General features: G+C 44.2%; 1 protein-coding gene across 1 annotated transcript; it reads right to left on the reverse strand.

The window, feature by feature from the left end:
* Nucleotides 1-27,673, reverse strand: wdsub1 (WD repeat, sterile alpha motif and U-box domain containing 1). The gene is made up of 13 exons (XM_083792951.1): nt 27,653-27,673; nt 23,534-23,945; nt 21,715-21,902; nt 21,363-21,446; nt 20,971-21,064; nt 19,928-19,961; nt 19,750-19,790; nt 19,016-19,116; nt 18,823-18,840; nt 14,536-14,562; nt 11,191-11,370; nt 8,044-8,178; nt 1-1,140 (listed from the first exon to the last, which is right to left on the reverse strand). The coding sequence occupies exons 2-13, from the start codon at nt 23,929-23,931 to the stop codon at nt 986-988; spliced, it is 1,455 nt and encodes a 484-aa protein (XP_083649077.1). The 5' UTR covers nt 23,932-23,945; nt 27,653-27,673; the 3' UTR covers nt 1-985.
* Between the last annotated feature and the right edge of the window lie 89 nt (nt 27,674-27,762).

Here is a 27,762-nt window from a genome sequence, read left to right on the forward strand (position 1 = left end):
ATCATTTCGGCACTACAGCGCCGAAACAGCGGTAAAATAGGAGTATGAATCGGCCCTAATGGTTAATCAAACAGACACCATAAACTAATGAGGAGATATAACATTAACATTTTTTTAAAGATATTATTTTTGCCTTTATCGATACATTACGGTAGTCCTTGAGGGAATGGGGAGAGAGATGGAGGGGTGACACGCAGCAAAGGTCATCATCAGAATCAGGACTCGAAACCCGCGACACGCTTACCAGCCTAGGTGCCCAGACCGTCCAGACGGCTACACCAGGCGCCCGGCGGGCCATAACAGCTGCTTGACACAAGACAAGTACTAATGATATGCATAGTAAAAAAAAGACTGGCATGGTTCTACAATATCCCTCGTAACAAAGCATTAATCTCAACAAATCAGGACAAAAGTGCAGACAGTGACAATATAGTTATACTCTCCAGGCAACCTTCATACAATGCTAAGACGTCTGCTTGGTGTGATTCGATGAGTGCAGACCCCCACCAAGGCCTAGAAATATCCTCAGTGTGCTTAAGTGAAAGTTTAGCCTGGTGGTGCTAGATGATAACAGAATTTATAGGTTTCTTGCTCAGCACAGTACATTTCAAGTGAATTTACTTTTAAAGCTTCATTGGTCTCAGCCAGACAAAGAAACAAACAGATGAATTAACAGGGGTTAAAACATAGCGTTGTTGGCGGAGGTATAGGAGCTCTACTACAGTAAACTGAATCAAAGTATACAGTTAAGATATACCTACATTTTACACCTGCACCTTTAAAACCAAGCCAAATTAAAACATATATATAATATATATTTACTTAATTTTTATTTGCAGGTAAACATAAAATGACAATCACAGTGCAAGGGTTCAAATATATCATTTATAAACAACGTTAGGTTCTAAGCATTGATTGTGGTTTCACTGTACTATTTATGAATTCATTTATTTGTAAATATAATTGGATAGATAGTATTTGGATGCTATTGGCTGGTGGTCCTCCAGCGTCCAATGGCCATCTTCAGGGTGTGGTTTGGGGTGAGCAAGGTCGTGAGTAGAGGGAGGTTAGTCATGGGGCTGGAGCGGTTCTTGGTGTTGATCCAACTCTCGATGGCTTCTCTCTCATATGAATAACCATCTGTTTAGAGAATGTACACAGCATGTTCAAAGCAAAATGCACAGACCAACCAGTTTATATTCAACACACATTTCAGACAATAGTGCTAGGCATAACTAGGTAGCTCCATGCAAATTGCAAAGCTCAATTTAAACTTGCTTGCAGTGCGTTGTTAGCTTGATGATCAGATTTTTGAGTGGTGCAACTCAAAAATGTCCGCGTTCACCTATGTGACGTTGGTTAATGAGCCAATGACTATGAGTATGAGTACCAGTAGGGGCGCTGTTGTGCCAGAAACAGAGAGAGAGAGATAGTATTAGTGCTGCACTGTTGCCTGCTACAGGTGGGGCGAAATCCTTTAGGGGCGGAGACGTAGGTCCCAGCGTATTATCTTCCGTCGTGGCTTATTATTCAATAGGTCGCTGTTTAAATATGAATTCGTCCCGACGGTTTAATAACGCTTTATTTCGTCGGGGCTATATATGAATCCGTCGGTGTTCGCGACGTATTTTATTATAGGTCGCGGCGGTTTGATAATAATTCGCGTCGACGGTTTATTTTTCGTCGGCGTATTACAACTCGTCGTGCCGTATTAATTAATAAGGTCGAAAGGGTGCATGCTGCCTTTCCCCGTGGAGAACCTGCAGGGCAGCAGGCCTTTTTACGTGCGCATCGTGCCCGGCGATCAGCGCACCACCTCGTGCGCCTCGCCGGTCCGGTTCCGTGGAGGAATGGCCCGACCCTCGTCCGTGAACCCCTGGGGGGGGTGGGGGGGTCCCTGGGGGACCCTTGGGGGATCACGGAGGTCCGCATAGGAGCGACGAGAGTGAGTGAGTGAGTGTGTGAGTGTGTGTGTGTGTAGCCATGTGTGCAACTATATTCTCGCACCTATACAGTCTGAGCGCTTGTGCTCCTATCCGTGTGCCTCCCCCCCCCCCACCCCATGTGGACCATTGGGGGGGGGGGGGGGGTCCCTTTGCACTTTGTGTAGAAGCTGCGTATAGCCTCATACTGAAAAAAAGACTATTTTACGCACAGCGCAAGGCAATGTGATTACGATCGTCCTTCTGGGGGGGGGGGGGGGGGGTCCCTGGCCAACACAATAGATAACCTACAAGGACATATGAATTTATATACATTATACAAGGCTATATTAATTTAGCCGATCATCAAAGCTCACCGCGCTCGTATAGCGCATTGACAGGTCTGTCTGTCTGTCTGTCTGTCTGTGTCTCAATGACTCGCCTTAGGCGGATAATACAGACTACAAGTACTTTATTAAAGTAATCGCACTCAGACAGAGTATAGGCCTAAAAGAGTGAGTTCTCGCATTGCGTTCTGTGCGTCGTAGCGCATGCAGATAGACAGATGGGGGGGGGGGGGCAGTTTTACAACAGCGGCTGACACATGTTCATTGATGATGATTAATAGGCCTACTGTATGCTACTGTGCTGCTGGATCGTCGATAAATGGACTATGCGCTCTTTGCATGTGCACGGCAGATGGGGGGAGAGAGAGAGAGAGCGCAGATAGCGAGAGAGAGCGCAGATAGCGAGAGAGAGCGCGAGAGAGAGAGAACAAGAGAGAGAGAGCGCGCGCAGAGAGAGAGCAAGAGAGAGAGCGCGCCTAGAGAGAGAGAGAGAGAGAGAGAGAGAGAGAGATGCGCTCCGTTCATTGGCTCTATAGACCGATTCACAGAGGGGTGCCCTGGGCGCAGCCATTACTGAGGTGTAATACATGGAGCAGGTGCTCTGTAGACCAGGTGTAGCTAATCAGTGCTGCTGCACTTAATGGTACACCTCAGTCAGGGCTCGACAGTGCGACTAGGTACTCGCATTTGCGACTAAAAATATCACCGTGCGAGTTGTAAAATTAAATTTGTCGCACAGGTGCGACTACATGATTTGACCATTAAATCGTGATAAAGAGAAGTCTCTGTCTACAGCAAGTGCACATTCTATAGTCGCGGTTCTATACCTAAATCTATATTTCTGAACGGCGGTGTCGTTCGCCAAAAAGAGCAGAGCTACAAGCTAACAACGTGTCGAGGCTCAATGCGGCGTTCATTTGGAGATCTGTCCCCTTTGCTCCGCCCCGCCCCTCCCTGTGTTGCTGCTTGCTCAGTTCTCTTCCCCACTGAGCAGCGGAGCGAACGCAGCAGGGTAGCACAGAAGACAGAAGGAGTTGCTAGGACCCCGACACGTTGAATACTAAAGTTATTTAGAAAGTTTGTAATGTTAAAACATCACTTGATATAACTTTTAACCAAACGTGGGTGAAACAGCGTGCAGCCGCGCACGTAAAGAGTGCACGTGCACACGCACATGGAGTAGACTGATTGATTGGTATACCAAAACAACCCTTGCTTAGCACCTCGCTAAAAGCGTGTGCGCAGCGCAATACGAATGACCGACCTGGCTGGATATATTATTAGTCAGTGGCTAGCTCAGGTCCATAACTCTAAATGCAACGCATTAGACTAGAGCTATGGACCAGAGCTAGTCAGTGGCCTCACTGGCCTGCATAACGAGCAACGTAAAAAAGGCAAAGATCCCCCCACCACCTCCTTCCACCACGCCGAGGTGTAGCCTATATGTCCGATGTTCTGTCTGAACTGAAGCAGTCAGAGCCAAGGAGAATGTTACAATACTAATTCACCATTGAGTAGCCTCTGCACTGTCTAAATGTCACACTCACATGATGGAACAGCAAGATAAAAACGGATAGTCTGTCTGTCCATCCATTCATAAAATGAATTGACTATCTATCTATCTGCAATTCTGCATACCAAACTAATAGTCAGTAATAAATCAGTATAAAAACAAATTGATTATATAGATTATATAAAAAAAATATGATATCCAGATGAATATCAATATTGTGATCATTTCTGAAAATATATTGTGATATAATATTTTGTCATATTGCCTGCCCCTACCTCATATCACTTTATTAAAGAAGATCACACCTGTGTGAAGTGAGGGGCACACTTATCATCATACATCATGATTTAATTTACGTCATAATTATTGGAATTTTGACCTAATTTCTCCGTTCATTGTCAATGGAAAATATTGAGACGTGTGGGGACTAAAGCTGTATATAGGAGGGGCTAGCGCCCCTCAAAAACACATCATTTGATAACTTTTCATCGTGCTCCTAAAATAATTTGTGTGCTACTAGATTTTTCAACTTAGGCGCACACGTGCTACTTGGAAAAATGCTAAGCGTCGAGCCCTGACCTCAGTAATGGCCGCACCCAGGAAACCCTCTTGTGAATCGGTCTATAGGCAAGGGCAGAAGGTTCCTATAACGACAGTGGGTGCCCACCTTAGAGTAGCCTATATATTTTAAGGCACCCGCCCCACAACTTATTATTATTGGCTTATTATTTTGCCAGCGGGTGCTTCAGCTCTTGCGCACCCGCGGAGTTGACGCCGTTGTCTATAGGCCTACGTGCCAGGATGATTTTAAATAAATATGTCTCTGTCTCTGCGTCTCTAGAGCTATAACATATATACTGTAGCACACATAATGTGTGACACATGTGTGCGCACACACACACACACACACACACACACACACACACACACACACACACACACACACACACACACACACACACACACACACACACACACACACACACACACACACACACACACACACACACACAAGATTCTGACAGAATGCGGCGCATGCTTAAAATAAACAGATATACAAGCTTATAGTGTACCATAGCGTACATACCAGCGTACTTGCGTTCAATAATAATTAGCATGTATTATTATTAACGAAAAACATAAATACTAGCCTACTATTTTATTGGTCTAGTTCAGTTGTTTGAAACAAAATGGTTGCTGCTTCTGATAATTACTAACTTTATTAGACCAATTTAAAATAGTATTAGATGTTTTTGGTTAATAATAACTTATGCTAATTATTACTGAACCATTTTAGATGTTTATATTTCACCAACAGGCATGATATGCATTTATAGGCATAATAGGCCAGTGGCCACCGGCCGGCGCAGTACGGCGCAGTCCATTTTAATATCATAGCGCAATTCCATGTTTATATACATCTGCTGGTGGGGGGTGCTGCTATATGTTGATTGCCCATTTGTATAACACATTATATAATATAGGTGCTTGTATGGTGTGTGTATATATAATAGGCCTACATTTAAATGACCACATTTAACACACACACACACACACACACACACACACACTAGAGCCCTGCATGGGCCTAAAATATAGGCCCGTGGAGTTAAGGCCCGTCCGGCCCTAAGCCCGTTGGTACAGTCCAGAAACGGCCCGGGCCCGGCCCGGAAGCCCGACATATTTTTATTTAATATTTCAAGCATGCGTGCCGCTGCCGCGGTCGCTCTATTGGTGCACGGACGCAGCAGCAGCTACTCACTCACAGCTGCACTATATCGCTCTGATAAACCCACATTAAGGAACAAGAAGTCAATAACACACAGACATCACACTAAAAAGTAGCCTACTTAAATATAATTTTATACAGTAGCTGCTGCACGTGCACTGTCAATCAGCGCAACGCGTTGTGAGCTTGCAGATCGGCTATCGCGGACTCACGCTGCATTATAAAACCCAGACGGACAATAATAAGAACACTTACGTTATGTTACGTTTCTGCAATGTACAAATCCAACTTTGTGGTAATAATGCTCCCGCAGTATTTAATGTTTTTAGAGCCGTACCCTATAGGCTACTTACTTAGTACTCGGTGTGTGTGTGTGTGTGTGTGTGTGTGTGTGTGTGTGTGTATGTGCACACATGTGTCACACATGATGTGTGCTACAGTATATATGTTATAGCTCTAGAGACGCAGAGACAGAGACATATTTATTTAAAATCATCCTAGCACGTAGGCCTATAGACAACGGCGTCAACTCCGCGGGTGCGCAAGAGCCGAAGCACCCGCTGGCAAAATAATAAGCCAATAATAATAAGTTGCGGGGCGGGTGCCTTAAAATATATAGGCTACTCTAAGGTGGGCACCCACTGTCGTTATAGGAACCTTCTGCCCTTGCCTATAGAGCCAATGAACGGAGCGCATCTCTCTCTCTCTCTCTCCCCATCTGCCGTGCACATGCACTTTTAGGCCTATACTCTGTCTGAGTGCGATTATTTTAATAAAGTACTTGTAGTCTATATTATCCGCCTAAGGCGAGTCATTGAGACACAGACAGACAGACCTGTCAATGCGCTATATGAGCGTGGTGAGCTTTGATGATCGGCTAAATTAATATAGCCTTGTATATTACTGGTGATGTTCTACCAGTCTGTTGTGGCCAGCGTGCTCTTCTATGCAGTGGTATGCTGGGGAGGGGGCATCAAGGCCGGTGAGCTCAACAGGCTCAATAAAATTATAAAGAAGGCCAGCTCTGTTGTTGGCCTCCGAATGGAGAGCCTGCAGTCAGTCGCGGAGAGGAGGATCGGGGTTAAACTGGACTCCATGCGGGCAAATCCCTCCCACCCCTTCAATGAGGTGCTGCGGGATAGGACGAGCACCTTCAGCCGTAGGCTCACACTCCCCCTGATGCGCACGGAACGCTACAGACTCTCTTTCATGCCAACTGCCATCAGACTTTTTAATGCAAAGGCATAAGAACTGCCCCCCCCCCCCCCCCCCCAAAATGGCATATGGTCCTTGGTTGTCTGACTCTGGTCTTGTGTGATATGTCATTTGTGTCTGTTCTGTGTTGCTCTGTCTGTCCAGTAGTTTTTAGCTTTTTAGTTTCTATGCACTCTATGCTGTTGTAACACTTAAATTTCCCCTCGGGGATTAATAAAGTATATCTCATCTCTCTCATCTCATAAATGAATATGTCCTTGTAGGTTATCTATTGTGTTGGCCCCCCCCAGAAGGACGATCGTAATCACATTGCCTTGCGCTGTGCGTAAAATAGTATTTTTTTCAGTATGAGGCTATACGCAGCTTCTACACAAAGTGCAAAGGGACCCCCCCCCCCCAAGGGTCCACATGGGGTGGGGGGAGGGGGAGGCACACGGATAGGAGCACAAGCGCTCAGACTGTATAGGTGCGAGAATATAGTTGCACACATGGCTACACACACACACACACACACACACACACACACACACTCACTCACTCTCGTCGCTCCTATGCGGACCTCCGTGATCACCCAAGGGTCCCCCAGGGACCCCCCCAGGGGTTCACAGACGAGGGTCGGGCCATCCCTCCACGGAACCGGACCGGCGAGGCGCACGCGGTGGTGTAAAAAGGCCTGCTGCCCTGCAGGTTCTCCACGGGGAAAGGCAGCATGCACCCTTTTGACGTATTAATTAATACGGCACGAGTTGTAATAAGCCAACGAAAAATAAACCGTCGAGGCGAATTATTATCAAACCGCCGCGACCTATAATAAAATACGTCGCGAACGCCGACGGATTCATATATAGCCCCGACGAAATAAAGTGTTGGGGCGAATTATTAAACCGTTGGGACAAATTCATATTTAAACAGCGACCTATTGAATACTAAGCCACGACGGAAGATAATACGCTGGGACCTACGTCTCCGCCCCGAAAGGATTTCGCTGTCTCTCGCCTGCTAATGAGAGAGAGATAGAGCGGAGAGGAGGGGGGGGGGGGGGGGGGGGGAGGGAGAGAGGAGGAGTTGCACCACTCAGTTCACACGGGTGTGATTTTTTATAATTGACTGACTATAGCCCTATGTAATACTGTAATACAGCTTTGCATGAAACTAGTGAAAATAGCTGATGCGACACGTGAGTTTGTAGTTCTGTTATTTTTGCTATTAAAGAAATCAAATCCCCCCCCCAAATCAATTAAACTAATCGAATACATCAATAAATTTGATGAAGCGTTAAACCCCACGACATGCAGGCAGACTGTGGTCCTGTCTCACCAGCAGCTATGACTGGTTCTCTCATCAACTCTCTGGTGATTGGACACAGGAACTCATCGGGGATGCCTGAGCACAGTGATGCACCTTTCAACTCCTCCACCTTCCTCAGCACCTTGCTGCGTAACCCCACTGACTCTACACACACACACACACACACACACACACACACACACACACACACACACACAGGGAACATGACAGAGAAGAGGATACCAAAATGTTAAAATACTTTGTTGTACAATTTACATTTTAGGCATTTAGCAGATACTTCTATCCAGAGAGACTTAGAAAGTACAAGTCCAATATTATTTTGGGTCCATTTTTGGCACAGAACCTGACTGTTGTAGAAACATGGCAGTGTTTGCCACAGACACACAAATGCGCACTGGGTTTCTCAGAGTCATGAAGTAGAAGCCAGTTTTCAGTCTGAGGCAGACGAAACAAAACTTTAGTTTACATCTGAGACAAAACTCTGGACAACTCCAGAAACAGCAGTGAGATGGCATGCTGTCACAACAGCCCCCACAATGCAACATCACTACTCTGATTGAACACAGGAATGAGTGAACGCACTCACTTCCAGGAAGAAAATACATGACAGGGGGATGGAAATGACAGAACTGCTGGCAACTACTAGCCAAGCTGTCGTCAACAAAATGCCTTATGTGTTTTAGGAAAGCATCCTAAAGTTTCCCTCCCAGCTAAACCCCTAAAATCTAAATTTCAGTCTGACAGAATTATCACCGATGGCGTATTTGCAAAGCCATTTTATATGTTATGGAAAATACCATTTTGGGGCTGGGTTACATAACCAATACAGTAGTTTGCGCTCTTAAAGCAGATTAAAGTCAATAATGCTGAAACTTAAAAGCTTAATGCCATTATAGGACAACCTAATATTATGTAAGCTTACAGACTAAAGGTCCATCCACACCAAGCACTACAAATATACTATTATTATTTGGGGCAGCGGTGGCTGAACGGTTTGCGGAGCGGTCTTGATATCGGAAGGTCGCTAGTTTGTATCCCCGGACCGGCACGTCAAAATTACCACCGCTGAAGTGCCCTTGGACAAGGCATTGAACCCCTACCATGAAATGTTCTATGAGCAGGGCCTGGCTGTAAACAAGTTCTTGAGCTTAGTCCAGTTACCCTGGGTAAACATAGTACCAGAGCTGCCAACCTGCACACATTTTGTGTACCAACCACGCAATTCTAGGTGTCTATACGCCTAGAATTGCGTGGTTGGTACACAAAATGTGTGCAGGTTGGCAGCTCTGTAGTACCTTTCCTTTCCTTACCAGTGTCTTCATTCAAGTTGTGGTACAAGTTGTGGTACTGTGTTCCTTTATTTTCTCAGCCATAACCTTCAGTCAACTAAAGTGCTTTACAGAGTCGGACATAATCGACACAAGAAGCACTACGCAACGCAGGGTGAGAGAAATGTCCTCCCTTGCATCAGCTCTCCGTCGGTCTTGGAGTGAATCCCAATCCAACGCAGCACAAATGACGCAAGCATTGATTCTTGACGCAAGCAGAGCAAAAGTACCCCTGGCGACGTTGGCAGCAGAGAGCAAGAAGGCTAAGTAACCATAGCACAAATAATTTATACATTTTGGACAAACCATACCTGAGCCAGGATTAGTGTGCGTACATTATAACACTGCGTTTACATGTCTCATGCTGTATTACAGGTATAGTAAACTGTAAAGATGTGACGGTTTCCGGTTCAACCGGAACGATCCGGTTTTATCTAGTAAACCGGATTAATTTATTTAAACCGACCGAACCGTATTTTTATGTTTGCCGACGGAAGCGGTCGCAACGCTCGCAGCGGTGCTCAGGCTCACTGCTGGCTGCCTGTTGTAGCCTGCAGAGCGGCCAGCAGCCCAGCACACACACACCAGGTGTCAGGTTTCAAGTGAATGGGGGCAGGGGGGTGGAGCTGGGTGGACCACGCAGTGTTGTTTGTTTACAATAAAGTTTCAATAGTCACTGTACAATAATTTAAAACAGTTGTCATGTTGCACACAATCAATTTGGTCATAGCAGCCGCCTGTAGAAACCCCTCTCTTCCCCAAGCAGCAGCCCACAGTTCCCGCACCGTGAGACCGCACAGTGAAAATGCTATAGCATTGCAAGAAGCTAAGGCTTAGCTGCTAAGCTAACACAACACCAGCCACGGTGGTGGTGATGTTAGCTAACTTAGCTAATAGCTTAGCGTAGCTTGCTGCTGCTTGGCAGTTCCTTCATCTCTGCCTGTAATTTCTTATTTTGTTACCCTGACACCGGCGCTGCAAAAACAGACAGATCTACAAGCTCTACAATCTCAACTACAATCTCAACTCTTAAACTCCAGCTAGTCCCACTCCGCTTAACTCCAGGCTGCATGAACAGTGCTCGAGCGCTCAGTTTTCTGCCCCCTCAATGTCGCAAATCTGGGAGTCTTAAACTTCAATGGCTCTTCTGCACCGCGCAGCAGCCAGCAGTAGCTTTGCGTTAGTCAAAACTAAACAGACAGCGAGACGAGCATGTCGACCGTAGCAATGAATGGAGAGACCCATTTGCAATGTTTAAATCCATTATTGGCCTGGAGAAAGTTACAGCCGCGCTGCCTCCTCCTCCTCCCTGGCACATTAGCCATGTGCTATATGACGTTTTGTTTACCCTGCGACAGGGGAGAGGGGTTTCTCGTCAGCGAAAAGTCAAGCGGCCAGTGGCTTTAAACAGTAGGTACAGTTGCTCACATTTGGACTGGACACTGGACACGACAGCGATATGTTTTGGACTCTCATGGACCCTATATAGCTGGCCTGGTGCAGATGCATCACGATGCGTTAATTGTTTAATACAAATACAATGCTTAAAGAATTGATCCCAAGTAGGCAAGAAAACACTATGGCTTGTTTCCATTTGTGTGAGCATTGAGAAATAAAGACAAATGTGTTAAATCTGTCACTTTGTTGTCCAAATTATGGTCATTACACCGCTATGGAAAAAAACGAAAATGACTCAAGTGCGCCCTCCAGTGGCCAAAGTCGGTTTTACCGTTTCGGTCGATTTTTTATTCAATATCGACCCGGTTTTGTAATTTTCAAACATCACATCGTCACATCCTTAGTAAACTGTGATCTTTGTCTTCCTCACCTATGTGTAGCTCTGAGGCCAACATGTCTTTGGTCAGACAAAGCAGTTCTGTTCCGTCTATGTTGTTTCTTCGGAATGTGTCCACCAGTTCCTTCAAGCCCTCCTCTACCAACCAGGCTGACACGTCCTCATCTGACCAGTCACTGACCAACAGCTTGGAGTGGCCTGCTAACGTTCTCCCTTTGACCACAAAACACATGGGAAAACGCAAATCTGTCAGCAAGAACCTCTCCATAGTTCATCCTACCCTGTTTTTTATTTTGGGTGGTGGGGGGGGGTCGCCAAATTATTTCGCCAAATTATTTGGGTGGGGGTGGGAGGGGGGTCGACAAATGATTAAACAATATCTGAAATTAAGAGTTTACATAATACATGCATACATTTCCTTAATGATTGTATCTGGTTTCTGTATTCATTTATGATATTCTTTCTCTATTATTAAGGTTATTTTTGCAGTACTTTCCGGGGGTCCCCAGCCAAAAACGTTGAGAACCCCTGATCTACAGTATGATCAGTCTGTGCAAGTAGTCGTCACTTCAAGAGCTTGCGACTACATAATAACTACATTGGAACAGTGTTTTCCCCCCATTTCTTGAAAAGTAACAGTTTAGCTTTAGCACATACAAGGTTTCAGGTGGAGCGAAATGCCTTCACGACGGACGACGTACGTCGCGACGTATATTTTTCCGTCGCAACGTATATTCGAGTACGTCCTGGCGTAAATATCAATTCGTCCCGGCAGAACGGACTCGTCGCGGCTATATCTACCCGTTTGCGACGTAATATGTTGGCTATTATTTTCCGTCGCGCCAGAACGGGACTCGTCGCAGCTATATCTACCCGTTGTGGCGTGAGCTGGACTCGTCACGGCAGAACGTGACTCGTCGCGACTATATCTACCCGTTTGCGACGTGCGCCTCGCCGGTCCGGTCTCCAGGCGAGCCTGCGTCCTTCATATATTTTTTTTTCTGCTCTCGTTGGACTTAACTTTAAAAGTCCAATGGAACACCTCTTTGTAACGGGTCGCTGTAGTATAGTGGTCTAATTCCTCGCCTCTCTATTCTTTTTTGCTGAGGACGCTGGTTCAATTCCCGCTCGCGGCAAACCAAAATTATTATATTTTAGACAGACAGACAGACAGACAGACAGACTGCCTGTCTGCCTGCCTAATGTATTGTAAATAATGTATTCATTCCATACGGCTATTTTTTTTTAATATACAAGCTCGTATCGCGCCACTCGGTGGCGCGCTATGAGCTTGTAGATCTGCTATTTTTCAATAGCTAACCGCTGGACTACAGCGGCCATATACGTTTACAAAGAAGTGTTTCATTGGACTTATAAAGACAATAGCACCCAGCTGCAGTCTCGCAAGGGGAGGACCGGAAGTGCTTTTATTTCCGGCTTCCCACGTGCACAAGCGCACATTACACGCACGCGAAATATAATGCGCGTGCACTTGCTGGTGCGCGCTTAAATGCCGGGTGTATATAGTACCATCTGTGCTTAAACATAATTACGTGGTCGGTTTGGAAAAGTTTGAAGTAGTTTGTTGTAGGTAATATTTTAATTGAAAGCTTATTAGTTGGTGGTATAAGTGTGCATATTTGAAGAAATGCAAATCTAACAATAATAAAATGATATGCAATAATAGGCTAGGCCTATATGGTCGATTATAACATAATGATATCAAGGCATTTAAGTAATGTAATAAGTTGCTATAACCCCGTACCCCTGTCCCACACACACCATGTCCAGACCATAGATCACAGACACACGACCATATGCATTTAATTTACTATGAAAACCTGCATTTCCCGTCAGTCAGTCAGTAAGTGTGTCATGTCACGCCTCGTGTCATGCCTCCATATATGGTCACGCCTCATGACACGTCACACCGCCATATATGGCCGTTTCCATATGATATAAGATCCCGACACTGACCTCATCAAACCCTGGATAGCCATACATTGAAAAGACTGGATCATCACCTAGATCTCCATATATGGAGCTGAGGCGGCCAGCAACTCTACATCTGACCTCATAATGTAATAATCAGCTCATAATGTAATTAAAAGACGAGCACATAACTTAATAGATTTTTCTATAATGTAATAATGTGTTACATTAAGAATCTCCACATAGGCGACTCATACTGTAATAAAACTTCATAATGCAATAATGTCTTTATAATGTATGAGCTGATTATTACATATTGCATTATATTTCGCGTGCGTGTATGTGCGCTTGTGCACGTGGAAGCCGGAAATAAAAGCACTTCCGGTCCCTCCCCTTGCGAGACTGCAGCTGGGCGCTATTGTCTTTATAAGTCCAATGAAACACTTCTTTGTAACGTATGGCCGCTGTAGTCCAGCGGTTTAATCACTCGCCTCTCAATGTTTTGGTGCTGACGACGCTGGTTCGAATCGCGCGAAAGACAAAAGTTTTTATATTAAAAAAAAATAGCCGTATGGAATGAATACATTATTTACAATACATTAGGCAGGCAGACAGGCAGTCTGTCTGTCTGTCTGTCTGTCTGTCTAAAATATAATAATTTTGGTTTGCCGCGAGCGGGAATTGAACCAGCGTCCTCAGCAAAAAAGAATAGAGAGGCGAGGAATTAGACCACTATACTACAGCGACCCGTTACAAAGAGGTGTTCCATTGGACTTTTAAAGTTAAGTCCAACGAGAGCAGAAAAAAAAATATATGAAGGACGCAGGCTCGCCTGGAGACCGGACCGGCGAGGCGCACGTCGCAAACGGGTAGATATAGTCGCGACGAGTCACGTTCTGCCGTGACGAGTCCAGCTCACGCCACAACGGGTAGATATAGCTGCGACGAGTCCCGTTCTGGCGCGACGGAAAATAATAGCCAACATATTACGTCGCAAACGGGTAGATATAGCCGCGACGAGTCCGTTCTGCCGGGACGAATTGATATTTACGCCAGGACGTACTCGAATATACGTTGCGACGGAAAAATATACGTCGCGACGTACGTCGTCCGCCGTGAAGGCATTTCGCTGTCTCTCCAAGGTTTCCATCCCGACAACATTTTAATCATGTCTAAATCAGTGTCAGTTTGGAAGAAAGCCAAACAGCCTTCATGCGAGATGAATTTTGGAATCTTGCCAATTGGGTTAACATTGACTTGACACTGAATTATGAGTTCCTAACATGGGTTTAATCAAGTAGGAAGTAAGGTCAACACACTACAGACGGAAATAAATGTTTAAATTATCAATTGAATGGCGGCTTAGTATCTGGCAAATTAGGTGTATTGTCTCATGATGTTGATACATATAGTGCAGTATAATAAAATAATGTAGAAGTGTCCTACCTTCACTTGAGATAACAGTCCCTTCCTCTGTGAAAACAGAAATAGGCAAATTTGAAAATGACAGATCAAATGAGATGCATATGCAATAGGACATAACTATGTTGCTTCCTATAATAGTGCCTCGTCAAGAAGTTATATGCATTTTTACATCTTACAGCTTGTACACAACACATTATTGCGACCAAAGGCCGCAGTTAACTATGGAATCATGCATTTCCCGTCAGTGTGTTGGGCACCTGTGTGTGTCGGGCACCATATGGTGCCCAGGTCTAGTGACAACATGTGACATTATCAGTAAATGCGACCTGCTGTCGCCCATATATGGAGATCCCTGATGTCATCAATATTGGCCAGCAACTCTACATCTGACCTCAAACCCTTAGATCTCCATATATGTGACCAGATTTGACTGAGAGCCTGCCATCGCGCAAATTCCAGCTTTTCACCAGAGGAGAAAAACTTGCACAAGCAGACTCTTCACATACTCTGAAATAAGTGTCAGAGCTGAAATCGACATGTAAATATGAAATAAATGCTTAAACATGTAGCTAGGTGTAATGTTAGAGACCACAGAAGTGAAACTTTCAAGCCCGTTTTCTCAACTCGCTGTTCTGACATTCCATATGTTGACCTGACCCCCATGGCAAAGCGCCAGCGCTCGCCCATCAGTCTTCCGTCAACGAGGCGAATGCGTGCTGGCCCTCAGGCGTCTTACTGGTGAATTATGTACTGAGTTTTATGCGTTAGTATATACTATACTATGTTGTATTGTATACTATATATTGTATATCACATTGCATACATTCCATAGAACACTATAATGTATTAATCATCATACAGTATTTATTATCCCAAAAATACTAAATCATTAAAAAAATACTAAGTTACCTATACCAAACTATGTATGTTTACATTGAGTTTACATTCTGTTTACAGTCGAAAGGAAATGTAAGAATCCAAGGGTAGGGCTCGACAAGTTTTTTTCAACCAAGGTTCATGTTTTAGGTTGCTAATAGAGAAAGTAAAAGATGAGTTCGTTTTAGAGATATCAGCTGTTTTTGACAGGGGGCGGGGCATTCGAACATGGGGATAAATATGTCTTTTCTACAAAATGTTATAGCGATTTTATTTATTTATTATTTACTAGTCCTACTAGACCCCAGGAAATTACATCTGGCCACAAAAGATCACAGTGAAGGGGGTGACAACCTGACATGTTGAGCCATACAACACAGTATGGCAGCCCCCTATAGTACCACCCTTCACATTCAGAAGATCGTGCCTTAATCGGAGAGGCAGGGGCGGTATTGCAGTCGCACTGTTGTGACGAAAAGAGAGTTGAGCCAGAAGGCAAAGCTCTCCGTCTACCGAGCAATCTTCGTTCCTACTCTCACCTATGGTCATGAAGTGTGGGTCATGACCGAAAGAATAAGGTCGCGAATACAAGCGGCCGAAATGAGTTTTCTTCAGCGGGTGGCTGGCATCTCCCTTAGAGATAGGGAGAGAAGTTCAGTCACACGAGAGAGACTCGTGGTAGAACCGCTGCTCCTTCCCCTGGAAAGGAGCCAGCTGAGGTGGTTCGGGCATCTGGTTAGGATGCCTCTCGGGCGCCTCCCTAGGGAGGTCCTTGACGCACGTCCCACTAGGAGAAGACCCGGGGCAACCATGTAGAGTCTGTGGGGGCCACAGGGCTGCAGCCCCCATGAAGACTCCCAGGGCCCCTTTAGGCCCCCATGAAGATTTTCGTGGACATTTTACATTTACATTAGCCTACAGATTTCTGGGAATTCCGAACATTTTGGACCTCTCGGCCGGCAATCTGAGAATCCCACCGTCAAATATTCGGGAAAACAGCGCCTCCCCTGTTGTTCCTCAACTGTTGCGAGGCAACAGTCTGTCTTGACAGACTACTCCGCCGGCCGTCCACGAGGTGTTAAAAAGTACTCAAATGCTAATCGGGTTTCTTTTGTTTTCACCTAGCCAGATGTCCACAACATCAAAGCGTGTCAGAATTTCATGGTAGTTGTTCTTGAGTCGTGACATAATAACACTGATCAAGAATTCACCAAATGACCAAAGAGACTCGCCTGGTTCAAGCCTCAAGGAGCACCAGGATGAAAATGCCCCGTCTTTGAAACATTTGCGTGCACAAAAAAGTGATTCAGCGTCTCTCTCTCTCCCCTGAGTGACCGGCTGCCGCCACCGCGCAATCAATCAATCAATCACTCCGCACCCCCAGCAACCCCTCTCACTTTCCCCCTCTCTCTCTCTCTCCCCCTCCCTCCGTAAGTCCGTATCTCTCTCCCTCTCTCTCTCATTTCCAGTGGTTCCTATGCTATAGTTTCTTCGAATATATCTAATTACTATTGATAATTGAAAATGTTGAAAGAATTTAAATCTTTACTGTTGAACATTGCATGCTGAAATGTTGAAACAAGATGAGTGAATCATGTGTTCTGAAATCGTACCGCTCTGTTTATTACCAATCTGTAAATAAAAGTAACAGCGAAAACAACTTCTTTTTTCCCCCGCTGCGGCGGCGGGGGGGGGGGGGGTGCGGGGAGGCGGGGCTGCAGGGGGGGGGGGGGGGGAACGGGCCCCCTTGAGGATTGATCAAACTCTTCGGCTCTGCCGAGGGGCAGACCATGGCGCAGTTGGAGGAAACACATCGACTCACTGGCCTTAGAACGTCTCGGAATCCCCCAGGAGGAAGTCAATAATGTTGCTCTGGAGAGGGAAGTCTGGAGCACTCTGGTGGAGCCGTTGCCCCCGCGACCCGACTACGGATAAGCGGTTGAAGATGGATGGATGGATGGACAAAGTACCTTTCTGAACACACAAAGTATCACGAGACTTCCCACTGTTTCCTGTCTGGCAGCCGAATATCGTGATACTTCGGAGCCAGAAACGATACCTGCTGCTGTTTAGATCCTCAGATAAAATGATATACTGTGCACTCTGTGCACATCGAAAAGTAAGTGATTAGAAAACAACCTGTGATATGTCTTCTGTTATTTTCCAGAAGTGATTACTTTACAAAAGGTCTCAATAGTTCATAAATAATGTTTGTTATGAGCTGGTGCAGCCGGCTCCATTCACTGCCATGTATTCATTGCACTTCCAGTGAGTTTGGCTCCCATGAAAGTGTCCATGAAAGTGTCATGGTGCAGCCCAGACCACTTCTCTTCCTTCTCAGAGCTTCCTTGAGCAGAACTGGGAAGGATAGCATGTTCCTCTGCATGCACCCTTCTCCCTTTGTTTATATTGTGTTTAGTTTCCAAGTTGGCCGCAGCACCAGGAGGGGGTGGGGCGGAGGTGAGCGGGTGGGGTCGACCCTATGCCCTTACTAGGCTGCATCAAGACACTTGCCTTGTGTCTGACACCTGACTTGTGTCTGAACACAGCTTTGATGGATGTGTTCTGCCCCCCCCTCCCCCCATCAAACAAAATGTTTGGTCAAACAATGGGCTTCCATTGGAAATGCATTGGAGCGGCCATTAAACACAGACACAAGACAAACGCAAGACGGGTGTCTTGAATTTGTGAATGCAGCCCAGTAAGGGCATAGGGTCGACCCCACCCGCTCACCTCCGCCCCACCCCCTCCTGGTGCTGCGGCCATCTTGGAAACTAAACAATATAAAAAAAGGGAGAAGGGTGAGGCCAAGAAAGGCCCTTATTACACCCTCTCAGTGAAACTCAGCAATATCTGCTGATAAGAAGTTAAGAAGCGGCTGGTGACACCATGGTTATCGGAGGAGACATGTGGTTGTCTACACCAGTGGTTCCCAAAGGTTTTAGCTCATGACCCCAAAAAAATAGAAGAAATTAGACTCTTTGCCCGGGACCCAAACTAGTGAAAATAGCAGAACTACAAGCACACCACATTTAGCTTAGCAGAAGTTCGCACTTCGCACCACGTTGCATTTGATTTCTAATTTATGGAATTTCTTAGATTCTTCATGAAATTACTATCAAAATCATTGCATTTTGTTTTAAAATCATGAAAATATTTGCCTTTTTGGGAAAATATTTTGAAATAATAAAAACTAAATGTAAAAAACAAGAAAATAAAGGAACTCATAAAAATGTGTCCACGACCGACAAATGGGTCCAGACCCAGTGTTTGGGAACCGGTGGTCACTCTACACTCTCCACCGTCCCCAGACCAAACAGTGCCTGGCAGTGACACACGGACTACACAAACATGAGAGGAACTTTATTATTTATTATCTCAGATTATTTCCTGCATTAATAGCATCAGATGCAGATAATAGAGAAAACTCACCAGGTAAATACTTCCCTTCTTTCCCACAGACAAGATGAAGAAGGTAGACACAAAGAAAAACATATTACAGTAGTAATAACAGTACAGAAGGCAAAGCTATGTCTTGTGTGTGTGTGTGTGTGTGTGTGTGTGTGTGTGTGTGTGTGTGTGTGTGTGTGTGTGTGTGTGTGTGTGTGTGTGTGCGTGCGCTCACCATTGCAGCCATCCTCCAGCCTCCAGATGTTTACGGTCTTGTCCATGGATCCAGTAGCGATCAACGCTGATGTAGGAGAGAAAGCGCATGCCGTCACGTACCTGTGGCAACAATGGGAACATTGTCACATCAACAGCAATGATTTCAAATAGATCATTACATTTCCACATCAATGCAGTCGATAAGACATGTCTACTATCAGTCACGCTGTTATTTACGATTATATTTTCAAAATATAATAAGACCGCTGATTTCATGTTGTGATCATAACAGAGCACCGAAGTCTGACGTCAATATCGGTAGAGGGCGCCAAGTCCACACTATTCATGTACTTTTTATTTGTATTGTAATCCCCATAGGGGGATTTTAGATCACCTCATAAAAGAACAGTGTTTGAAAAATAATTAAATAAACAAATCATCCAGGCCATTTCACTCATATGGATATGAAGAATCAAATGACTGAGAGAAAACGCTTTTGTTACTGCTGCTGAATTAGTTACATTTTCGCTAGAAACAGACTACATGACATATGACTGACTGACTGTCGTAAACGATACAGACACACCTCCCCGACAATTTCGCAGAGACAGTTTGTTTATTTTTGGACCACAATTCATTATGAGACGATTTTAAGATGAGCCCATGTTATTCTCCATAGAGAAATAACTTCCTTGAACCAGGGTAAGAACAGTGACGTCAGGACTTCAGCGCTCTATGATGGATCCTATTTACCTTTGGTGTTGGTTCAGTGTGTGAAGCACAACAGCATTCTCCTGAAAACATAATGTTGAAGTCCATTGAAACTCAAAAGCAAGCCAGTTTATATTATAGTTTACAGACCACACAAGTAACGTGCTCATTTAGTTGTTAACCATTTCCAAGTCAGAAAATAGAGAAGAAAGGTACTTACAGCATCATAGATTTTAACTGTTTTATCCACAGAGCTGAAAATGAAGAAGAAATGTTTGATTTGAAAACAAATGTCTGCAAGGTTACAATCTGCTCCAGCTACATGTACAGTATTACACAGCCAGTTGAACTCTCTCTAACCCTGTATACATTTTATTCTCAGAGTTAAATTGACACCCATGATTGTAGGATTTGCAGACTTTACACTTGAAATGAAAGATGAACCCAAAATGATGGGGAAGGTCTCCCCCCTGTGGTTGACTGCAGTACTGAACATTCATATTAAAGGGATTGTAGCCTGAGCTAACGCTAGACATTTCTGGCCTAGATGGGAGGGTCGCGGCTCAGAAAAACGCGCACCCTGATTGGATCTCATCGATCTGTCCGTCACCCCCGGCCCCTCCTCTCCCCCCTAGTGCAGCGCTACGTCACATAATTTGGAGCGACGCCCACCCGGAAGGGTTGACTCCCACTTTTAGACCAGAGCGGCCAATGCGTTCCTCCAGGCTTTCAATTTTTGCACCAACAAAGTGAAAGCCTGGTACCGAGGCTAAAGGGATTGTGACATAAAAAAAAAGGTTTTGGAATTGTTCTTATTTTTTTTTTGTTTTCTAATCTCAATTGCACCCAAAAAACATGAACTTTTAACATTCAGTAGATTTTCTGTGATCTGGGGTTTTCTGGCTCAAACAGGTGCTCTGATTTGCCGGCAGTAAGTGACATCACTTACTGCAAATCCCATATATGTCAATGGGATTTGCCAGCAGATGTCACTGTTTCACTGTGTTGCCTGTTTTCATTGTAAAAATCCACTAAATGTTCAAAGTTCAGGTTTTTTGGGTGTAATTGAGGTCATAAAACCTAAAAGAAAAAAGAAAAAGAAAAAGAAATGAAAATTAATGTCATAAAACCTTTAAAGTAGGGATCATCATTTTTAAGGGAAGATCTCTTTGGAAGGTCACTTTAAAATCAAGATTATTTCGGAGGCCTTTCTGGCGACTGAACAGACCCAAGATGAACGTCACCTATGTTGAAATGTCTTACCCTGACACAAGCAGCTGTCCATCTGAGGAGTAGGAACAGGACAGGACCGGAGCTGTCTGGCTGGTTAGAGTATGTAGGAGCTTCATCTTCCAGCCTGAAAGTGTCAATGAATCAATCAATTAAGCATTAATCAATTACATTAATTGTGGCACATGAATAGTTGACATAATGAATGATGATGAGAAACATGAGAATGAGATGATAAAAGACTTTTGATAATGAGATAGAAAGATGAGAGAAATGTGAAAGGGGAAAAATGGTAACAATGAGAAATAAGACAAAGGGGTGTTGTGATGGGAGACAGAGACAATAATGATAGAGTCCTAGAGAGCGAGAGAGTGAAAGAGAAGCTCACTGTAAAATCTGTCAAAATACAAGATAGATCACTGTACCAGAGTCTGTTTTATTTACGGCCCAGATCTTCAGTTGGCTGTCCTGTCCACAGGATGCTAGATGAAACTGCACCACTTGACTACCTGAAATGTAAAAACATGTTCAATTAAAAAAAAAAATCTGTGTGTAGGTTCAAGTTACATAACTGTGGGTTAGAGTCACATTTACTGCCAGCATGTTTCAGTCCCCCTGGTTGTGAGGTTTTCATCCCCATATCTTAGTTTATTTATCTTCTAAATGCCTTTACATGTAGTTGTATGCATTATGTAAAGGACTTTGAATTGCCATCCTAATTTGGAATATTCCTATCAATGTCATCGCTATCATTATTAAAATCATGTTGCTTCTCACCACTGAGGATTTCGGGAGCAAATGCACAGCAGGTAACCCCCAGGTCATGGGCATTCTTCTCTGCATGAAGCTGGGTCATTTTGAGGTCCCACAGGCGGAGGTCCCCATATGTGGACCCAGTCATGAACAGCTGCCCACAGGGACTGAAGGAACAGGCTACCATCGTAGTGTCATCCACTGCCGCAGTCCTTCAGACAAACAAGCCAATACATGGGATGTTGTTAACCCATTCTGACCTGAGATCAGATTCTAAAATGACAGTTTTCTGAAAAAGCTATGTTTCTAAACTTTCTATGTCAGTCGTTCTTCGATTTTTCAAAAATAGCAGATCTACAAGCTCGTAGCGCGCTATGAGCTTGTAGATCTGCTATTTTTAAATAGCTAAAGCATAACGTAATGCTAACACCAAAAGGGGTTCCCGCCTAAAATGGGACACCTTCAATTTTGGGCTGCATGTCGTAGGCAAACATCGCTAAACGTTACAACATTTTCTAAATGTAAAATAAATAGCAGATCTAATGTGGGCACGTCACTGTGGCCTTATAGGTCCGCTATTTTATCTACTTTTGCGCTACACTGTTATATACTGTAGGAAAATAAATACTCAACAGATTGTTATAATTCCAAGTGATCTATAATCTGTGAAGTTTATATTTTCATTTGGGTGTAAGTAATGTTTTTATATGACTATTTAATGTCCACTGAGCTGTGGTGCGCTTGCCTACACTCTCTCAATGAAGTGAAGAAAACTCGCCAGAATGTGAAGAAGAGTCGCCCCGGGTAAAAGTGGCGAATCTTCTTGTTACCCTATAGGGGTCCTCCGTAGGGCTGGGTGCAATAACCGCAAAACCGCCATACCGCCGGTATATAACGCATACCGCGGTTTAAAAAAAAAATATATATATATATATATATTTTTTTAATGAAATGAAAAGTGTATCATAATAAACAGTGACGCTCAGTCAGTCTAATCATGCCAGCAACACCAGAGGGAGTTCAAAAAACCATGTGCAACCCAGATTCGGCACAAACAAGGATTGATTGATTGATTGATTGATTGATTGATTGATTAAAATATTTATTAACAGTTTGCAGAATTACACTACATTCCAAGCACAACTCAATACAAAGACTGTTAACTGTGAGTGGACACTTGTTTACAAGAGGGTCCACCTAAATTAATTTCACTCCTATGCCACAAAAATGTGGAACGCCCTACCAACTGTCATTAAGATGTAAATCCCTTGACTCCACCCACCCCTTTCCCCCCTCACTGTATACGTTTTCCCCCTTTTTACCTCCTTTATGATGATTTCCTGTTTTTGGCTTTATAGAAGTGCATAGTGTACAAAATGATATGATGAATTGAAAATGGTGGACCCTCTTGTAAACAAGTGTAATGCTTTATGGCAGGGGTATTCAATTAGATTAGGCCTCCTATGTGACACAGACCGAGTAGAAAAAAACATGCCATTTTATCATGATTATTAGTGAGGACCTATTATATGAAGATAGGTTCAAAAGTGGTCCTTTAATGATTACCGTCATTATGGTAATCTCACAATTAATATCGCACACACAATATCTGTAACTTTTATTAGCCCTCTTATTATTCCCATTATTATTTTTTGGGGGGGGGGGGGGGGGGGGGGGGGGGGGGCGGTAATAACCGCCATACCGGCAATAACCGCGGTAATACAAATCCCATACCGCCCCAGCCCTAGTCCTCCTTTGAGAACCACTGCTGTAGCTCATAAAATGGTTAAAAATGAATTCCTGCTTAAATCAGAATTTGCTGTCAAAATTAACACTGCTTCACCTGAGCAGCGTTCTAGATGTGAAATCCCATAAAGCCAAGGAACCATCAGAGGCACCAGAGACCAGGTGCTTGGAGTCAGGCGAGAACGCACAGATCCTCACGGGGCTACGTCCAGGGTGCTCCAGGACATGTTCTATCTCTCCCGTTGCCATCGACCAGATGACCAGAGTTGCATCCGTTGAACAGGAGGCAAGAAATTGACCGCAAGCACTGAAGCAACAGCAATGAACGCCATAGCCATGCCCTGATAGTGGCGAGTAGGGCAATTCTGAAAAGTCCTCTGTCTTATAAACTCTGAGGGTTTTGTCTCCGGAACAGGTGGCCAATAGTGTTGCAGAGAAAGTACACCAGTTGACATCATCACGGTGGTCTTTCAAGGTGCAAATCAGAGACACCATTTGGAACAGCGATCCTGTGGATAAAATGACATACAACTTTGAAATGAAGATCATTACTTTACTTGTCACTACATGCCTCCCGAGTCCCTCAACAGCTACTTGGCTCATTCAGTAAGATTATCGTTGTAAGGCTATATAAGGATATAATAGGATATAATCCTAGCCTCCTAGAATTATATTAATTGCAATTATTGCTATAATCCTATAAAGAGGCTATAAAAACAGGTAATAAAATAATGAAGAAGAAGAAGAAGAAGAAGAAGGCATGATGGGGAGAAAATAAAAGGAATGGATCAATGGATCGATACTGCAAAGTATGCATGTATTCCAGTAGCCTAGCCGCAATTTGCAACTCTAGATTTTTTTTACAATGGGTTGAATCTAGAGTTGCAACAAGCTCCATCCACTTCCTATTCATCTTTTTTGGTTTGTGATCTGCTTGTCTTAAATTACGTTTAACTCACCAACATTGCAGCTGCAGTCCAAGCTTGAATTATCCTCTTTCAATCTGCCGAGCTTGTTTTTCATAAAAATCCCCCGTAGACATGTTATGAGTTACTTTCTGTCCAAAATATTCCAAGAGTTCACATTCCGAGCTGCCATTTTGTATTTTTGCAACGTGCCGTAAAACAAGACGTGAGGGGGAGCGCTTGTTTAATAGAAGGCTGTGCGTGACCGGGCGTCGCACTGCGTCGGCCTCTTCTTTGGGTGTCTTACCTGCGCAGGTAAGATTCTATTAAACAAGCGCTCCCCCTCACGTCTTGTTTTACGGCACGTTGCAAAAATACAAAATGGCAGCTCGGAATGTGAACTCTTGGAATATTTTGGACAGAAAGTAACTCATAACATGTCTACGGGGGATTTTTATGAAAAACAAGCTCGGCAGATTGAAAGAGGATAATTCAAGCTTGGACTGCAGCTGCAATGTTGGTGAGTTTAACGTCATTTAAGACAAGCAGATCACAAACCAAAAAAGATGAATAGGAAGTGGATGGAGCTTGTTGCAACTCTAGATTCAACCCATTGTAAAAAAATCTAGAGTTGCAAATTGCGGCTATCCAGTAGCCATGGTTCACATGACGCTCAGTAGCCCTGAAACACGACTGTCATAACCATGGCTAGTATTCCAGATACAGTACAGTAGATAGACAGTATCAGTAGACACCTATAGTACTATAGACACCCATTCTATCTAATGCTTTAAAGCTGTAACGTGACAACGTCAGTGTTGTCAAGAAGTTTACTTTCGATATTAAGTGAAATTATTCTCGAATATAAAACTATAGGGGAGACGGGGGTAATGTGAGACACTTTTTACATTTGCTCCCCTGTAGGCGAGCTAAAATGATATATCAGTCAAAGTTACATATTTCCCATCCATTTGGGATGTTTCCTAAAAATGGAAATGATTAGAATGAATCCAAGACAAAGGGCAGTGAACATATGATTGTTTTAAAAAAAGTGGTCAGGTGTCTCACTTTACCCCAGGGCTGGGGTAAAGTGAGACAGACCATCAAAATCAATGGGGTAAAGTGAACCACTTATTCTTTTCACTTTAAAACTACCATAAAAACACTTGTTTTAACAGTTAGAACACTGACAGCTAGCTTGACAACCACACATTCCAAAACTAATGTCAGACTAGTAACAGAATCATGGGAATTGGTCATTAACCACATTTTCTTTCTAAACACTTGAAAGTAAGTCTGAACAGAATCAAAGACAACATTCTGTAATTCAAAATGTTTTAATTAACATTCAAATGATTAGAACACAACACACACGCACACAATTCACATCTCTACAAAAAGCAACACTTGCTAAAAGAGATAAACGTTTCTCTCGGTCGAAGTTTCCCCCCATTTAACCATTAAGACCGGGAATGTATCTGTGTCACTTTAGCATAGTAGACAGCAATTGGGTTCGGAACACTTGACCCTTAGAGCAGGCTAGTAGGGGCTCAGCACCATCAGAACCAGCTAGAACAGCTACAGCTACAACTAGGTCTACTCTACATTCCAGCCAAGGTTACAGTTTGTAAATACATCAACGATGTGATTATAATCCATTTCTAATGGATGAAGCCTTGGCCTGGAAGAGAGGTTATCAGGTGGTCTCCAAACGTCTTAGAGTGTTTCAACCCTCAACAACTACACTCTCCAGTTGGCGGGTCAGCAGTGATTTGGCCAAGTCACTGCCCCTCTCCTCCAGGCCCCCAGCTATAGACAAATCTGTGGAGGGGCGCCCCGGGCGCAGCCATCACCGAGGTGAAACCAGCTATAGCATTGGCCACACCCGGCCAACAGGGAACGCAGTGACCTGCTGGCCAGGTGCAGCAAACCAGTGCTGACCACACCCCAGCGACCAGCTCGCCCAGGGAACCCCCCGAAGATCCACCCACTGTCCTTTCTGTCATGCCTGAACCAACAGGAGGCTCCCTCGGCCTTGTGTGTTCTTGGGGGACTGCAGGCACTGAGGTCTCTAGGACTATGGTTTGCCTCATGCCTAGGGTTCTTCTACATCTCACCAGACTGTTCGTCTTTGAGTCAAAGAAGCCTTATCTGTCACTGGCATAGTTGTCGTTGAATCTGTCCTATCGAGTCTCCCTTCCTCCCCTCCTCTCGGGAGACTCTGGGGGTATTGCTTATTTGTACGTTCTGTAGCTTGCTTGGTGCCCTCTTGCGAGTGCTGCGACAGGGGTTGCTGGCCCCTGTTACCCCGCCAGTCTTTCCTGGAGGTCAGCTGTCTCTCCAGCGTCACTGACCTTCCTCGGTTGCCATCTAGACTTTCCTGGAAGTCACTGGTTTCTAAAGGTGAGGATTTGCTCTCTCTGTGTGGTTCCTCCACGCTGTTTAGGTTGTGGCAGCTTCTTCGCCACATCACATTTCAGAACATGTGCCACATCGTTTTCCTTTATAGCAAATGTGGGTCTCTCCCATGCTTTCGTGTTTCCCAGGATTCTTCTGATAATTTGTGCAATTGTGCATATATTTCTGGTGTATTATCTTCTTTTCTGCCTTGCTCTCAGCGGCTGCCTTCTCCATCTCTACAAGGGCGGTTCCACCCCAGGTTGTCTTTCTGGTGTATCTTGGCATTTTCTACAATGTTTATGACATAGAAAATAAAACATATGCAATGTAATATTAGATTAAAATATGTTTAAAACTGAACTTAACTTGTGCCTCATGGTGGGGTAATGTGAGACAGTGTCTCGCTTTACCCCAGAGCATTTGTCTCACTTTACCCCACACCCACATTTTGGTAAACAGGACCTCTTTTAGCAATACAGGCTAATCTTCAGCTAGCAGCAATCTCATGGATGTATATGATGGTAGTTCATCAACGTGTATGATTTAAGTTTTTCTACCTGAATTAATTTGCTTTGACACAACAGCTGATTATGTTGACGACAAGAAAATTTACTTTTACATGCAAAAAACATATTCTTGTGAAAAAAACATGCTTACCACAGCACAATAAGGTCCTCTCCTCCATGGCAGGTAGGAAATGGGAGGGGCTTCAACATATAATGGTCACATGACACAAATGTCTTGTGGTCATGTGATACAGGGGGTGTCTCACATTACCCAGTGTCTCACATTACCCCCGTCTCCCCTACTTACTATAGACTTATCAGAATATCAAGCATACATTGTTGGCATACAACTGTGAAATATGACAACGTAATAATAACCTATGTTAATCCTGTTTTCTGACTCACTCTGATCCTCTCCTCTGTTTACTTCCGTGGCCAGAGGTAGATGACCATGACGTCATGACGTAACGGGGAGCACGGGAGATCTTTCCTCTGTTTGTGTTTGTTAAAACAGT

This window comes from Protomyctophum parallelum (genome assembly GCF_964188405.1).
Source record: "Protomyctophum parallelum genome assembly, chromosome: 2".
In the NCBI taxonomy this organism is placed as follows: domain Eukaryota; kingdom Metazoa; phylum Chordata; class Actinopteri; order Myctophiformes; family Myctophidae; genus Protomyctophum; species Protomyctophum parallelum.

Excerpts from the sequence above, each read along its gene's own strand:
- wdsub1 (XM_083792951.1), bottom strand. The coding sequence starts at position 23,931 with ATGGTGTCTCTGATTTGCACCTTGAAAGACCACCGTGATGATGTCAAC. Across the intron at positions 19,791-19,927 it reads CAGTTAAAATCTATGATGCT|GAGAATGCTGTTGTGCTTCA; the intron begins GTAAGTACCTTT and ends TTATGTTTTCAG. Across the intron at positions 19,117-19,749 it reads ACACTGAACCAACACCAAAG|GTACGTGACGGCATGCGCTT; the intron begins GTAAATAGGATC and ends TTGTTGCCACAG.